The sequence below is a fragment of the Corvus kubaryi genome, unplaced genomic scaffold, assembly GCF_017639235.1.
Source record: "Corvus kubaryi isolate FWS band 111438036 unplaced genomic scaffold, C.kubaryi_AGA036_p1.0 124, whole genome shotgun sequence".
Taxonomy (NCBI): domain Eukaryota; kingdom Metazoa; phylum Chordata; class Aves; order Passeriformes; family Corvidae; genus Corvus; species Corvus kubaryi.
Genome location: NW_024580659.1, coordinates 651,933 through 667,600, shown reverse-complemented (window position 1 = coordinate 667,600; position 15,668 = coordinate 651,933). Strand labels below are relative to the sequence as shown.

General features: G+C 43.9%; 1 protein-coding gene across 4 annotated transcripts in view; it reads left to right on the top strand.

The window, feature by feature from the left end:
* RAD54L2 (RAD54 like 2) overlaps nucleotides 1-15,668 on the top strand; it is a 68,655-nt gene that overhangs the window by 25,019 nt on the left and 27,968 nt on the right. Inside the window, exon 1 of one of the 4 annotated variants that reach the window (XM_042018631.1) lies at nucleotides 9,882-10,610. The exons of the other annotated variants lie outside the window; for them this stretch is intronic. Within the exon in view, the coding sequence (XP_041874565.1) occupies nucleotides 10,577-10,610 (34 nt within the window). The 5' untranslated portion in view covers nucleotides 9,882-10,576. Of the gene's footprint in view, nucleotides 1-9,881; nucleotides 10,611-15,668 lie in introns of those variants that run through there. 4 annotated transcript variants of the gene reach the window in all.

Genomic DNA, 15,668 nt, shown 5'->3' with positions numbered 1-15,668 from the left:
TCAGTTTTGTTTGCATTTAGTATAGGTGGTCTGGAGTTTAGTTTGAACTTGAATACAGTTCAAACTGTAGGTAAGGACTGAAAGGTATAGACTTTCAGTCTTGCTGAAAGCAGCTCTTCAACCTTTGCCCCCTGCCCTCAAGGAAACAGAGCATGAAAAGCTAGTTTTCTGAATATTTCTGAGTGAGTGAAAGGTAATAACCTCATGGCTTACATCCTCTATCCATTTCTTCAGTGGTGGTCAGTTAATGAACCTTAGCATCATGTGTAGGAGCTCTTACAGCTTTAGTTTGTTTTTTTTTTTTTTCTAGAATGCTCCTTCCAGAACATACCTACCGTGACACAGCCCCTTCCTGGGCTGCCAGCCTTGCACACCCCTCCCAGCAGCACGCTTCAATCCTAGCCAGAGGCTGCCACTGCTTTTCCAGCCTTGTCATCCCTGCCCACTTCATCTGTTTTCTCATCACTTGTGGGTTGCAGCACCTGTTTTATCATGTTTGATTTTGTGATAGCAATGCGTGACTGCTAAGAACTTTTTTCGTTAGCTCCCTAAATCTTTTTCACTAGAAATGTGATGTACTGATGACTGTAGAGATAAAGGGCTGTTTCAAGTCCTGCACTTACTCTCTGATCCTGGTTGTTGCTCAGGGCTGTGTAGGACTCCATAGGAATAAAAGCTAATTTGAGCAAAGAGGAAACAAACCTCCAATATGGATTTTACAGATCGTTTCAAATACACGGACCGTTCATACCTCAGAGCTTTCCCGAGGAAAGCTGTTGAGTGTTTGAATGAATCCCACTGTACAGTTATGTTTTACCACGTTCAGAATGTCTCTGGATTATTCTGATTGATGTCTCTGGAATTAATTCTCTCTTATTCATACATACTGCTGTAATTCTGCTATTAATAGTGATGGCAAGTTGCTTGTTTTCTTGCCTTTGAGTATATGGGTGAAACACTTTTATAAAGTGCAATTCAGTAGCTGCTTTCCTCTTGAACTTGAGCTGCCACTTGGTACTCACAGTTTTGAGTTTCTCATTATACCAAGGCAGGAGTTTTTGACTTTAGATGGCAGCCAGTGCTGATCCAAGCTTGAAAAGATCTTTGCTTCCCTTGAACCCTCAGTAGAGGAAAGTCTGCTCATTTAAAGGGGTCCAGCGTGATCAGCTTTTCCTACAATTTTCACTTGGATGTTGAGGGGAAAAAAATGTTGGCATGAAATTATAGCAGGAGTGGATTTTGTTTAATATAATGCTCCTTTGTGGGTCATTGTGGGGGGCAATTACATTGAAAGCAAAATCGATTTGTCGCTGCCTGGACAATTTCTTTGTCTAATCTGATGGAAAAAATGAGTAGTTAACACCATACTTACTAGAAAGTTCATTAGCACCTGGAGTTATTAAAGCTGAAATTATTTGGAAGTCTGTTTTTAAAGTCATGTAGAAGTGTGGGTTAATGTTTCTTTGAATGATACAGGAATGCATCCTTGAGGTACAGAGATATGCTGCTCATTTTGGAGATGGCGTTGTTCATGTGCTTCCCACCCCAAATCATTCTATCTTTTCTTCTCTCCAACAAAGTGTTCGAACAAAACAAAACTGGGGTGTGTGGGAGTCCCCAGCTGGATGCGTGTGGTTGGGAACAAAGCAACTTTCTGTCCTTAGAGGGGAAGAGAGGAAAGTCCTTGGTATAAATCTGTTCATTTTGCAGGCTCCTCCTGCTCAAATACATGAGTTTTTCCTTTTTGTCTGTAGTTTTTCTTATAAATTAGGTCACGTTATACTCACCTGTATGAAACTGAAAGAGAGGCAGAGTATGGAGACAGTCTCCTATCTTGCTAAATGGTAGCCTATTCTATATAATTTTATATCCAGATTTAGAAAGGCCCGTCCTGCTGGAGATAAAAAGGAGAAGAAAAAAGGAACTGCTGTTAGAAAGTAATTTCCCTCCACTTTTTACTTGAAATGAATGATCCTGCTTGTGTTGGTAAATGGAGATTTGTCCCAACAACCTGAGACCTATTGCCTTCTACTTTTGACCAGACTGCACAGCATTTTCTTTTAGGGAACACTGGTTTTAAGTTGTCCTTCCTATCTACTAGAAAATTAAATTTATTCCTTAAGAAGAGGAGGAGCAATTATGTACTTACTGCTTTAATCTCTTCACTCCTTTTAAAAAGCAGCCTTTCACAGCTGTGTCTCCAGGTGGCACCAAGGGCAGATGGGCATCCCAAGGTCGAGGCAGCCTCAGAGAACATAACTGCTCTTTGAGGAACCCTGCTTCCATCTGCTGCAGTATGTGGCACAGTGGACTTGGTTGCTGCGTGCTTCCTCCCTCAGGCTAGTGACACGTGCTTTGATCTCCTGTCCTTGTTTAGCTAGGGGCAGGTGCTGGGGCTAAGGAAAGGCACAAGCCCATCTGAGTAAGCTTGGCTTGGAGAGCAGGCTCTTTTTGTTGGTTGAAAGGCCGGAGTGGTGAGTCCCCATAAGTGATAATCCTGCAGTTTAATCTACAAGTGGATGTTTGCAGTGCACAAGGTGGATTTCTTGAGAAAAGGGAAGAGTGATGATTGACATCATCTCACTTTTTCCTTCTCGATGAACTTCCTTATGTAGATCCTTTTATTTTGGTTACTTGTGGCTGGATGCAGCTCCCTCTAGAGCCCACCGGTACTATTTCCAAGGAAGCTGGAAGGGCGTGTCCTGAGGGAAGCAAACCTCTCCTCAAGTCTAGGTTTGTTGCCTATGCAAAAATTCTGGTCTTAGTTAAGAGCCAAACCTGAACTTCCATGTACCACTGTGCACTTTGATGTTCTTTAAAAGCCAGGTAGGTTTTCGTGCTTGTGGTAACTTTATGTAGACTGTTTTCCAAGCCAATAATTTCCTGCAAAGAGGATGGCCTGTGTAGTATCATAGAGGTACTAAAACAATCACTACCTGTGAAAGAATTTACTTGTAAACTAATATCCTGCCTATTGACATGTATTTAAACTTAATCAAATTGTCATAGGAAACTTCATTACATTAGAAAATGATTCTGATGGATCAGAGTGTTTAAATGTACTTTATCATATAGGTGCAGAGTGTGGGGCTCAGCCTCAGATGGTTGTGGGTAACTCGGTAAATGTGCATCCAGTTGCAGATAGTGGATGCATTTCTCAGGTGATGTACTATAAGAAGTTGAGGGGGTTTTGTTGTTTTCTCAGTTCCTGGAAGTGATAAGAGCTTTATGTCTGTTCAGCATACGCTCCCTGCGTCCACAAACCTTATGTTCGAGACTTGGGTTGGGACCCAGAAAATTAGGAGCTGTCTGGCGTCTGTGTTTCCACAATCCAGCTGAATAAAATACCAAAGATGCAGTTGGTATCAAAGGTGGAAAGAGACGGGATTGGTAGCATTTGCAGTTTTAGCAGACCTGGTTACTGAGTAATACAGGAGGATTACATTGAAATTGCAAAGGAGGTTTGCCTCTCATTTAGGCAAGAGCCCCACTGATTTCTCTGGGAACTTTGCTTCATTACAGAAGGCTGCAGATTTTACCTGTTGTATTTATCCTGGCAGTTTCCTAGGAGCACAGTGTGTGTGTGTGTCAGAGCAAAATGGTGTTTGTGTGTGCAGTCTGAGGGGCTTGGCCCTGCCCAGCCAGAGAGGGTCCGTGTCCCCAGCACATTGTGCAGACCCTGTGGCACCCAACTTCCTTGAACTGGATTTACTGGACTCACTGTGATGTTAAAGAAAAATCCTCTTGGGTGCTTTTCTGGGAACAGCCAGTGCTGGATGCTTTGTTATCTCCCCTTCTACCGATTCCAAAGCTGCAGATTGCCTAGCTGGGCATTTTGTTGTGCTGGGGCAGTTTCGGTGGTGGGCGGATAGTAGAGGTCCCTTGCCTACAGGCTGTGTGCCCATAAATCTGTGAGGAATGGGGAGGAGCGTGGGAGGAGTGGTGCATGAGGTTCGGGGGCTTTATTGACTGATTCCAGCATTCTAACTAACCCTGTGAACTGGGTTATTCTCAGCAGGGTGAGGTGTGGCCTGAGGGCTGCTGTGGGAAGGAAGGATGAGATCCTGAGGAGCGCTGTCCCCCAGCCCCCTGCGCAGGGGATTACGGACTGCCGACGCTGCAGGTCAGCCGCTGAGCCTTTCTCCGGCTGCCTGCTCTGTCCGAACGCGAGGACTCTTCCCGATCTCCTTGGCTTATCCCGAGCAGGGGGAAGCTCCGAAAGAAAGCGTCGGTGATTCCCCTGCCCGCCTCCCAGGCTCTCTGTCAGCGGCTTCCTTTTTGAGAGGGTGGCACAAAGTCTGGCATAGTCTGAGTGTTATATAACCTGGAGTAATGACTTGCTTTACTTCTTTAAAAGGAGGTGATGACGCCAGAGCTCTGCTTCCTTCAGAGCCGCCAATTGGGCGCAGGGACTGGCAGATCTCGTGAAATGATGTGGTGTTATAACCAGCTACGCTTTTCCCCCCTCTTTTCTCCCTCCTTCCCTTTGATCTATTGCGTATGATGGAATACAAAATAGAAATCTTTCTATGCAGTTCAAGAGCAGCCCACGTCCATAGCTCTGCATTTTCTATATATATGTATATGGAGTTTTTCAAATGTTTTTTTGCCTCTTTTATCTCTTCTCTTAAAGCTGTCACAAATGTGAGAGTAGCATGAAGGTGTGGGGAGCAGGGTCAGTGAGTGAGCAGTTATTAACTGAACAAAGAATTGCTCCAAGTTGTCTTCCTGCTTTTCTGATAAGCTTTGCAGGATATAGAGGTTGTGCTTTATCGGCCAAGAACTTGCTTTTTTCTTTTCATAAAGCAGCCAGAGAATCTCTAACAAAGGACAGTCCCACTTGCTCCTCTGTCCTGTTTGGTGCCTTTTTCTCCACGTACGTTTCCAATTGTCAGCTTTGTACCATGCCTGGTCATTGCTAATAGATACTATATTGCCTCATCTGCATCTTCTGAAACGGTGATGAAATCACATGGAAACTAATTAGCAGATTTGTAATGTGCTATTTTCCCTCTTGAACAGGTAAGGAGTGGCAAAGTCACTTCGCCAAGTTCACCTGATGAGTGTGAAGATGCCGAAGTGAAAATCCTCTGGTTTGCATTTTAGGCAGCACCTTTTTTATGTTCAAATGTACTAGGTGAAACACTTCTTTGATTTTAATCTGAGTTTAAAACATGCAAGGGGTCCTTAATTTCACTTTCCCCTAATTTATGTGGTATTGTGCTGGTTTTAATGACTGGTTACATAAAATGTACATGTAGCTATATGTTGTACAAGTATAAGAGTAAATAATAAAAGTGTGGAAGGAGGTGAGGAACTGTTTAAATTAGTATTCTTCAGATTTTAAAACACACTATCACATCACAGTTATTTCCTTTATTGATCTTTTTAACTTCTTGCTTAGGCTTTAAAGAAACTGCAACACTGAATTTTCAGAGGTGTCTGGTTCATTGTTTGGATCAAAGTATTTTTTTTTATTAAGAGTATTTTGTACTGCAGATGTTTAAAATGTCTTGTTCACATTTTCTTCAATATGCAGTTCACTGACTCAGTCTCAAAAAATTCTAAGTAGGAGTCAGAAGACTTTATTTTCACTTGCAAATATGCAAATAGGAATGAGACAGGAGAAAGCTACAAGATAAAATCTTTTTGGGCTAGGTGAACAGAAACTTCTAGTTTAAATCTCTGTCAAAACAAATTTTTCAATTAAAACATCTGCAGGTAATCTTCATCTATGTAAAGTATTTAAATAATTGAACTGTTAGAAGCAATTTTTAAATGGTGCTTTTGTGTACTCAGCTTGTGATTTATGTCAAATTTGCACATAGCCGAAAATGAATGGAATGAAATTAAAGTTGTACCAAAAACTCTTCAGTGGTGCACAAATACGTTGTGTCATCTACAGCAGCAGAAATGTAGCAAGTTATAGAGATGAGGAATCAGTTTCTTGAATATAACTGGGATTGTAACTCAATGGATTTAATTTTTATTAAAATGATTATAAATATCTATGGTATAAATTCTTCAACTTTAAATCATTACATCTTGTCTAGCAACAGCTTGTTTTCTTTGGTACATTTAAACAACCTCTGAAAGCCTTGGAATCTCAAGCAGTATGTTTTGCCACAGTGCCAGTCTGAAAAGCATTTGCAAGAGGCACTGCATTGTGTCACTTCCTGTATTTTATGCAATTAGATATTTGTTACATTATGTACAACTTCCCAACTCCCTCCACTTATGATTTAGATGAGTTTGGGAAAGAAAATACACCAAGATTTATATGAATAAAAATAAAATGAGGAGAAACAGATTTACCAAATTTTATGCCTTATGGTTCAGTCTAAAACTCACTAAAGTAAATGGAAAAACTCCTCTGGTTTTCCATGGTTGGTTTAGATCGTATCAAAAAGAATTTTTATTTGCCGTGCAATGTTTGTTTAAAAAGCAAATGATTCTCAAAGCCCAGCAATACTCAGTTGCCAACACAGAGTGTTGTGGGGTCCAAGTATGATTCTGTCTGAACTATTTTAGGTGGATAAACAACACCTTAGACCATGTCCAACTCAAACCTGGTATTCTTGTGTGTTTTCCGTGTTGCTAAAACAACATGGAAACTAGGACAGGGAAAGGGGCCTTAATGATATGTGTGTGTGCTATTAGCAGGTGCTAATCAAGAGTGAAATGTGGCTGTCAAGGCTAGTTCACATTCAATTACTTACAAACAATTTGGGTTAGTAGGTAGCTTCCCTGTACAGTGGAGGTCAGTGGGGTGTGCAGAAGGAGCTGGTGGATGTGGAGCATGGCTGGGAGAAAGCTGTGGGGTGGGGAAGGGACTGCGCAGCCAGCGGGGAGCAGTTGAGGATAGGCAAGGAAGGTCTCCTCTGCTTTATGGGGTGCTGGTGAGGATGAACAACCTGGAGAGCAGGGAACCACCCCAGCTTGCAGGGACCAAGAGCTGGGTGGCACATCACAGAGCCAGTGCTTCTCTCTGATGCTGTCCTCAGTGGGCTTGGATCAGGTCAGGGTTGTGGAGTCATGGAGCTGCTCAGCCTGCGGAGCAGGGGGTTGAGAGAACCAGGTTCAAGGTGGACAACAGGCATGGGTGTGGGGAAGGAGTTACTCTACCATGAAGTGAATGCATGTTTTTGGGATGTTTTGTTGAAATTTATTTCATTTAACTGACTTCAGTTTGATAATATTATTTGCTATACACAGGAACTAGTGTCCTGAAACATTTTACAGTCAAATTTCTTGTCTGTATAGACAAGTTTAGGTATGAGTTTTAATGCTTGTGAATTTGCAGTGTTCAGGGATGCTGACATTGCTACTGAAAAGACTTGTCAGTCAAAATCAAGTTCTGAAGGACCTTTATCTTCATATTCTATGAAAATACAAGTTCTATAGTGTTGTTTGGTTTTTTAACAGGTAATCTCCTAAGCTGTTAGCAAGGGAACCTCTCAGGTGACAAAAGCTTTTTGGGAAGCCTCTTGTGATGTATAGCACAGTTTGTGCAATTGCAAAGAGCTTGTGGTTTGAGATGAGGAAGGTGAGGTGTGACAGCTGGGTAAGATTTCAGACCTTGTAGGGGAGGGAGAACATTGTTCCTTACTGGTAAGACTGGCCTCACGGAAAAGCTTTTCAGTAGATGGATTTATCTGTAACAAGATTACCTTCCATGAGGCGATCATTTTATAGACTGACTGTTTCAGGCAGATCTAATTCTTGGCTGTGTGAATATGTATTTATCCTGGCTAGCAGTGGTGGCCTCACCAGCAGTGAGTAGAAGAGCTAGAAAAATTTTTTTTCCATTTTGCACATTAAGGTGAAGAAGGAAATTCCCTTTTTATTGCTGTGTGCAGAAGGACAGGTGTAGGTTGCCTGTTTCCCCCAGTGTATTGAACTTCCATTTTTCTCATGCTTGAAAGCTGTAATATGGATGTGTTGTGGTTTAACCCCAGCTGGCAGCTCAGCCCCACACAGCCACTCACTATCCCCCAGTGGGATGGAGGAGAGATTTGGAAGGGTAAAAGTGACAAAACTCATGGGTTGAGATAAAGATAGTTTAACAGCAAAGCAGAACAAGGAATCCATCAACTCCTTCCCATGGGCAGGCAGGTGTCAGCCATGCCCAGGAAAGCAGGGCTCCATCACAGTAACAGTGACTTGGGAAGACAAACGCCATCACTCTGGACATCCCCCCCTTTCCTTCTCCTCCTTTCCCCAGCTCTGTGCGCTGGGCATGACACCATGTGGTCTGGGATATCTCCTGGATCAGGTGGGGTCAGCTGTCCCAGCTATGTCCCCTCCTAACTCCTTGTGCACGCCCAGCCTCCTCACTGGTGGAGCAGTGTCAGAAGCAGAAAAGGCCTTGACTGTGTTAGCCTTGTTCACCAATAACAAAACCACCTCTATTATCAACACTATTTCCAACACAAATCCAAAGCATAGCCCCATACTAGCTGCTGTGAAGAAAATTAACTCTCTCCCAGCCAAAACCAGCACTGCAAGCTTTGTAAACACACAGTTGCATTTACCCAGTACTTGTTTTTAAATCTTGCTTTCCAGTTTCATAAAGCTGTTAGGTCAGATGCTGAGGTCATGTTTGCTTATTTATTCCAACCCTACAAAGCCCTTATAAGGCCTGTTGCAAGATCCTTGGCTATGCACTTCTTTAACATATTTGTCCCTCTTTTCCCCCTTGATAAACATTGTGTACTAGCCAGGCTGTTTGAATCTGTGACATGGGTGAAAGGCTGTCTTGTTACTGAGTGTCTTAATTGTAATACAGTTCATATTTTCTCTGGTAAAATTTATATAGCTTTAATTATGAAAAAGCATCTTGGGTTTATTTCAAAGTTGTGATGTACCCTGAAGTACTGAGGATGTTTTGATGGCACTAAGCATTTGCAGTGCCCTGCTACCCTCTCAAATGAAAGGTCTAATAAAAATGACTGGAGTCACACAAAGGGGAGCTGGGCTCTGCCCTGGTTGTGCTTGCAGATCTTTAGATCAGCCTTTGGTGCTGTGAGTGCAGCTCACTGTCCTGGAGTCCTGCAGGTCTGTGCCAGGCTGTTGGGACACAGCCTGCTTTGGGTTTCTTGTGCACGTCCTGGCTCTCCCAGCACTCCCTCACCAGTTGTTTCAATAAACAGCTGACTTTGTTACATGGGCAAATGCTCACTACCAGCAAGCTAATTTCATTACGTGTCTCTCAGCCCAGGTTTGCTGTTTATTACTGGCATTAGATATGCCTGTGAAGGGAAGTGGGCATGGATAAAATCTCTGTTACACTGAAGAAGGTTAGGCAGGATGGATAGCCTTTAGGGGTTCAACCACAGCTTTAAAGGACTTGTTCTGTACTTATTTATTCTCTCCTGTGCCTGTCCTGGTGCAGACGCATGATCAGAACAAAGGTTCACTTAAAGTAATCTCCCACTCCACAAATTCTGACAAGTTCTTTCCTAAAAACTGGGAAACTTACAGTGATCTACAAGCTGCTGATTTAACCAGGCAAACAGGATGCTCTTTCACCTGTTACTGTGCAAACAGGTTACCAGCTCCATGCAGTTGCTCAAGTTTCAGTCTCAGTTGTCCAGGTATCTTTGCAAATTAGCAGGCATCATGCAAATAGCTCATAAAATCACAATTGTTTCCAAAGCCAGAAAGGCTGTACTCCTTTTTGCATCTCATTCCCACCCACTCTTCCTTATGTGCTCTGAAACTTGGAAGCAGAGTTACGGTCCTGTGTGTCCCCTGCTCTGAACGTCCTGTTGTCTGTTGGGATTCCCCTTGCGCGGGGCCCCAGCAGAGCCTGAACGGTTATGTAAGGATTTTTATTTTATTCTCAGTCTTGGTCTCTGCCACTAGTTGAACTGGATCACAGGCTGAGTGAATGGGATCTGATCCGTACGGCGTGCAGCTCTGCTGTTCCAGAGGAGAGAGACCTCCTCCGTACACACCCACTCAGCCTCCCTGCTCCTCTTCTCTCTTCTAAAACTCTTTTCCCAGGCATAACTGAGGTTGCTCCCGCTGATCAGGAGCGTGTATGGAAGCCAAACCATCCCGGCAGCACAGCTCCAGGCATCGGTCCCCAGTGGAGCAGTAGCTACCTCGGGCAGGGCTGTGTTGTTTGACTCTCCAAACAGGGGAGGAGATAGTGACAATTTTTATTTAGGCTGAACACGAGGCATATTTAAGTAGTTATATAACAGTGACCCTGGTCCGTCTCAGCTGGGTGCAGGGAGGATATATACGTACTGACTCCCGTCACACCAGCTGGGTGGATTTGAGCACTAGGAGCTATTTACCAAAGTTATTTTCAGAAACTTTAAGTGCAGGTTTTCCTGCCTGTACCCTGGACTGTTTTATCAGGAGTCTTTTCCCGCCTGCGAACTGAACAGCCAGTGCGAGTGGATTTAGTGCTCGCTGGGCTGTGGGCAGAGATAAGGAGTTGTTGGGAGTGACTGGAAACTTTTGTCCTGAAGACCCTGAGACAAGAATAGCAGAAGAGTTGAGAGCGTGCGGCCACGTTGAACAAGTGTGCGGGCAGAGGGCTCGCCTCGGTGCACTGAGCAGCATGCTACTCTTGGATGAGTCTCAGCAGTTTCCAGGTAGGACACAGGTGGGGGTTTTTGTGGATTGATTTTTCTTCTTTTTTTTCCCCTTTGTTTTCTATTTCTTCTTGCTTCCCTGCTACAGGACATTAATTTCCCCCCCGCCTCCCGTGCTGGAGCACCCCACTCAGTGGCTAATAAAAGACATCAGGAACCAAGGCTCTTCTGTGGGTCTCAGGTTTTAATGTGCTCCCTACCAGGCAGGGATGGAAGAGATTGAGATTTCAGAGTCTTGCAGTGTCTGTTGGCCCAATGGAGGGGACATGAGAAGGAAGCTCACTCTTTCTTTGTGGCTATAACTCTGAAGTCTTTGGTGATGTGACATTCTGGGTCTGGATGTTATTGTTTCTGCTGCTGTTGTGTTCTAATGCTGCAGAAGTTATTTTTGCAAGAGAGGAGGCAGTTGTTAATAGCAGTATTGTTTTATGTGCACTGTCCTCTCCCCCACCCCCTTTACATTTGTGTGTATACTTTCCCTGCAACATCCTACTTGATAACAGTTTCAAGAGTTTCTTCTGTCAGTGAAATATTTGGTGACTTGCTGACTGGGCAACAATCTGGGCACCAGGCAGAGCTGTTGGTGCTTGCTCCAGATGCCCTAATTAGTGTCTAAGAGACTAAAAGCTACTTGGCCCTTTTCCCCCCCTATCAAATGGAAGATGCTTGTGAAATCCTAACAGGAGTTTACAGCTTGGGGATAGCTGCCACTTAGTTTGTTTGCTGGTGGGAGAATGTTGTGTATTGGAGAAAAAACCTTGTTCAGATTTGAAGAACTTTCTAAATTTATAATTTAACTTCTTACTTTGAGGTGAGGTACTTTGGGATGCCAAAGTTCTTGAACCTTGTTCATGGCAAATACCTCCAAAGTCATGCTATGAACCTAATAGACTGATCAAAAATCATCCCCAGGAGTTGCAGCTCTGGATTCCTGGTTTATTACTGAAGTGCAGTGCAGTGTGGTTGTCATGAGGAGTTTTTACAGAAATAAGCCATGCAATATTTGTTACCCATTAGTGGGAAGGGGGGGGAGGTTCTAGAAAAAAAAATCCATCTTATTTCTTGGGTTGTGGTGGCAGGACAAAGAAGCTAATTCTGGGAGAGTGTGAACTGAGGAAAAAAAAGGAATTACAATAGAAAATTAGTTTGGATAAATGAGGAATCTGGGTGATGATACAAGGGGCTTATGTAACTTAGTCTAGATAATAGGTATAAAAAGAGAAGACAGGGAGGGAAAGATGCTTTTGGAAATGAGACTGTAGGTCATAAATGGAGGGAGAATGCAAGGTTAGAGGCCTTTCAAAAATTTGGGGCGGAAAGGTATTTGTACGAAAGTAAGAGAGCAAAAGTGCAAATTAACTCCTCCTTGTACTCGTCAAGTTGTAAAGTCTGGGGCAAGGTTTGTCACAGTCTCTACCAAAGTCTCTACCAGTAGATAATTATCTCTCTTTCAGGAAGCTTTTTGAACTGATCTAATGAGGTTGTGCTCTGGCTAGTGGATCCAGGAGCGTCTCCATCACGCTTCTGCACAACCTTCCTGTCCCCAGAGAGGTGATAAACTGCACAAGGTCACTGAGTGAATCTGGGCAGAACTTACACATCATGTTCTTCCCTTCTTTTGTGTTTAACCACTGAGCAATGTTTCTTTTTCTCTCTGGTTTATATGGCTTTTCCTCACTCCAGGTGCCTGAACACTTCTTTAGGGTCTTGAAAGTAGCAAGCACCTGTATATGCAGTGCTGTGATACCTTTTTGTTACTTTAAAAGTGTTTCTGGAAAGTTAGAGCAGATTTTAATTATTTTTATGGTAGCACCCACCAGCTAGTAAATCAAGGTTTGTTGCAGCACACTACCTATTGCCCTGTTGTCCTGCGAGAACAATGTCTTTTATGTAAAGATCCCTGTTTCCTCCTGATACACACATATATTTCTTTTTTTACCATAGAGGTAATTGTCATTTTAGCAACCTTATGAAGGAACAGGTGCCTGTTTCTTTTCCAGGCTATAATGTGCTTATCTTTTGAGGTGTTGTATATTTTGGATGATGGGGGGGGTGGTCCTTGTGACATTGTGGCTTCAATTTGTGTGAGTCTGATTGCCACAAACAGCTTTGCAGCCTTTTGTCAAACTCCTTTAGCAGCACCAATATTTTGGAAAGGAAAACTAGAAACAGATTGTTCTTTTAGTGATGGTGTTTCATCCTGGTCTTAGTAACTTTCTCCAGTGCTCTCGGTCACTTTTCTGGCTGCAGTTGATGGGAGAAGTGCCAGTGGAATGCGGTGGCACACAGGCTCAAACTCAACAATTTGAATTTTTCTCCCAAGTGATGCCTCCCTCATTAAACAGAGTCCTTAAAAATTCCTCTGAAATTACTTTAGAGACTGAGGCAGAAAAAGGGGATGCAGCTGAAGTTCTATGCTTTGTTACAATTCTAAAAAAAATCCACAACTGTGTTTTGTTTTTTTCAAGTAAGAAATTACATTTAAGGAGAAGAAAGAGAATTGTTGGTTAAAGTATAGGACAGGGAGCCAACAACTTGAGTTACTCAGCACTGATGCCTACCTGATTGCTTTGCTTTAGTTTCCTCCTCTGCAAGATGGACAGGAGGGTGTTTCACAGGTTACTGTGAGGAGCTCGTTGTGCCCATGAACTCCTTTGACACTAACTAGAGTACAAATGACACTATTATAATTTTGAAATCACTCCTCTCTTATACCACTGCCATCAGGAGCAACAACAAAGGAGGACTCAGATGCTGAAGGATGCTTTATGCTGGGATTATTTCCCATGCTGCTCTTTTAAGTTAGGAGTGAGTGTCACCTGTCTTCTCCCTGTCCTTGTTAACAGGTCCTGAGCAAAACTGTGGTGAGAGCTTGAGGCAGAGATTAAAGTTCGGCTGGTGCTTGTTGTTTGATTGCCATTTTGGTGGCCTTGGATGTGTGTGGCAGCAATAATCCCTTCTTTATTGTTTCTCATTGCTCTGAGGGTATGCTGGTATAAAGCTACAACTCCCAGCTACCTAGTGTAAATTAATGCTTATGTAATCATTGCATAATGCAGAATGCTTGCTCCCCTACTCGCTCTTTTCTTAGTCCCTGAAATTTATCTCTAGAAGAGTCATGGTAGCAGCCAGCTACCCCACTGTGCTGGGGACATGTCAAGCCCCCGTATGCATCTATTTTCTGAAGTTGGAAAGGGGAAATTTATCTTTGTTACCTAAATCAATATTTAGCCACCTCAAAAACTAGATCATATTTCTCTTTTTAAAAAAAGCTTTGAACTGTTATGAAAGTAAATAAGGTTAAATCCGGTTACTTGTGGTTTAGATCCCCATGGTAATTTTCGTAATCTGGTTGACAAAACTCTATTCTGGGTTACTAGTTAACTGGGATAACCAGAAAGGGGAGGTTTCAGTTCCCTCCTGCGCACAGCTTGTTGAAAACTTCCCAGCACTCAGCCTGAAACACTTCCTGACTCCAGAGCAGGAGCTTTATGTAACTCATTGCTCTTGCACACCCCTGGCTAAAGGACAAATGTGACCGATCCCTGCTTCCCTTGCTACCTTAGCGGATGCCTTTCCTGGCTTTGTTTTCCTGTCTTCACTAATACCCACAGTGTCTGTGCAAGAGAGGGGGCATGGCAGGAGGGAACAGTTTAGATTTGAGGACTTTAGTCGGGGAAACGAGTTTTGATTACATATCTAGAAGAGGGATGGCAGGTAGCAGCGTTCTGTATCTCTCCAGGTGTTGCTGTCTCAAAGCACTATGAAAATGTTTGCTTTGAAATTTCACAAACCTCTTTTGAGCATTGTGGAGCTAGAAATGGATATAAGATTGCCCCGTGCTCCAGAGTAACCATGAGCGTGTGGTGCCTGCGAGAGGAAGGATGACCTGATGGGCACCTCACCTGGGCAGCATTCAGCGGCTTGTGCAGGGGTGGGAGGAGGTCCTGGAGGGGCTGGGTGCTGGAGCAGGTACCTGCCACACTCCGGTGGCAATGGGGTGCCAGTGGCTGCGAGCCTGTGCCATACAATAGTTACATAAGTGCTCTTTGGTGTTTATGTAACCCGGGTCTCAGCGTCCACAGCATTGAGGCCCAGCCAGAACAAGATCTCTTGGGTATTTGGGGCCTGGTTCTGCTTGCATAATCTCAGGGTTAGCAGATATATCGCCTGTCACCAAAGTTGGCTGTTTGATATTCCAGTTTGCCTCCAGGCACTTCTGGGCTGCTTCCTTTCCCTTTGGTTTCTGGGTGGTATATTCCTTGCTCCTGCCCTTCAATTCTGCTGCCTTTTGTTCCTGAAGGATCCCTTCAGGCCAGGAAAGGAGTTTTATTCTGCAGCATAACCTCATCAGCAACTGATACGCTGAAAGATGTCTGAAGGATAAAAGAAGGGCGGTGTTGCCTTGTAATTTATCTTTTAAAGTTTTCCATTGACTTGGGCTTTCTTCTTGCCAAAGGAGTCTGGAGACGGGTTTGACTTGTGTGTGCTCCTGCTCTGGCTCCCTCCTCATGCTCGGGCCCATAGAGTCAGTGCTGGTGGCTTTTTCTTCAGAGCTCATCTCTTCCCTCTGTCCTCTGGTCCTGCACCGGAGACAGAGGCAGCCTGCCATCCCTCACCAGCAGTCTGCAGATTTCACAGAGGTGTCTTGAACCCACAGCGAGTGATTGCTTTACTGATACTTAGAGAAATGAAAAACATGTTACTCAGACTTCAAGCAGCGCTCTTTGTTATACCAACATGACAGACTCTTTGTCTGGTTACAGTGACAGGTATGAACGACAGACCTGGGGTGGTTAACTCCTAGATAAATCAGCAACGGGAGTGATGATGTACGTGCTTTTTGACAGGTGAGGGAAGCTTCCCCTGGGAGCAGGCGAGCTCCGGGACTGAGCAGGCTCAGCCCGAAAGACGCCTTTGTGCCTGGCAGTACCGTGGCTGTGACTCAGCAGGACACCAGGCATCGCCGCTGGCAGCAGAGCTGGGGCGAGAGCAGCGCCGGGAGTCGGTCACGGCTGTGGTCAGCGGGCTGCGTTCCGCTGGAGCCAGGCGGGGACA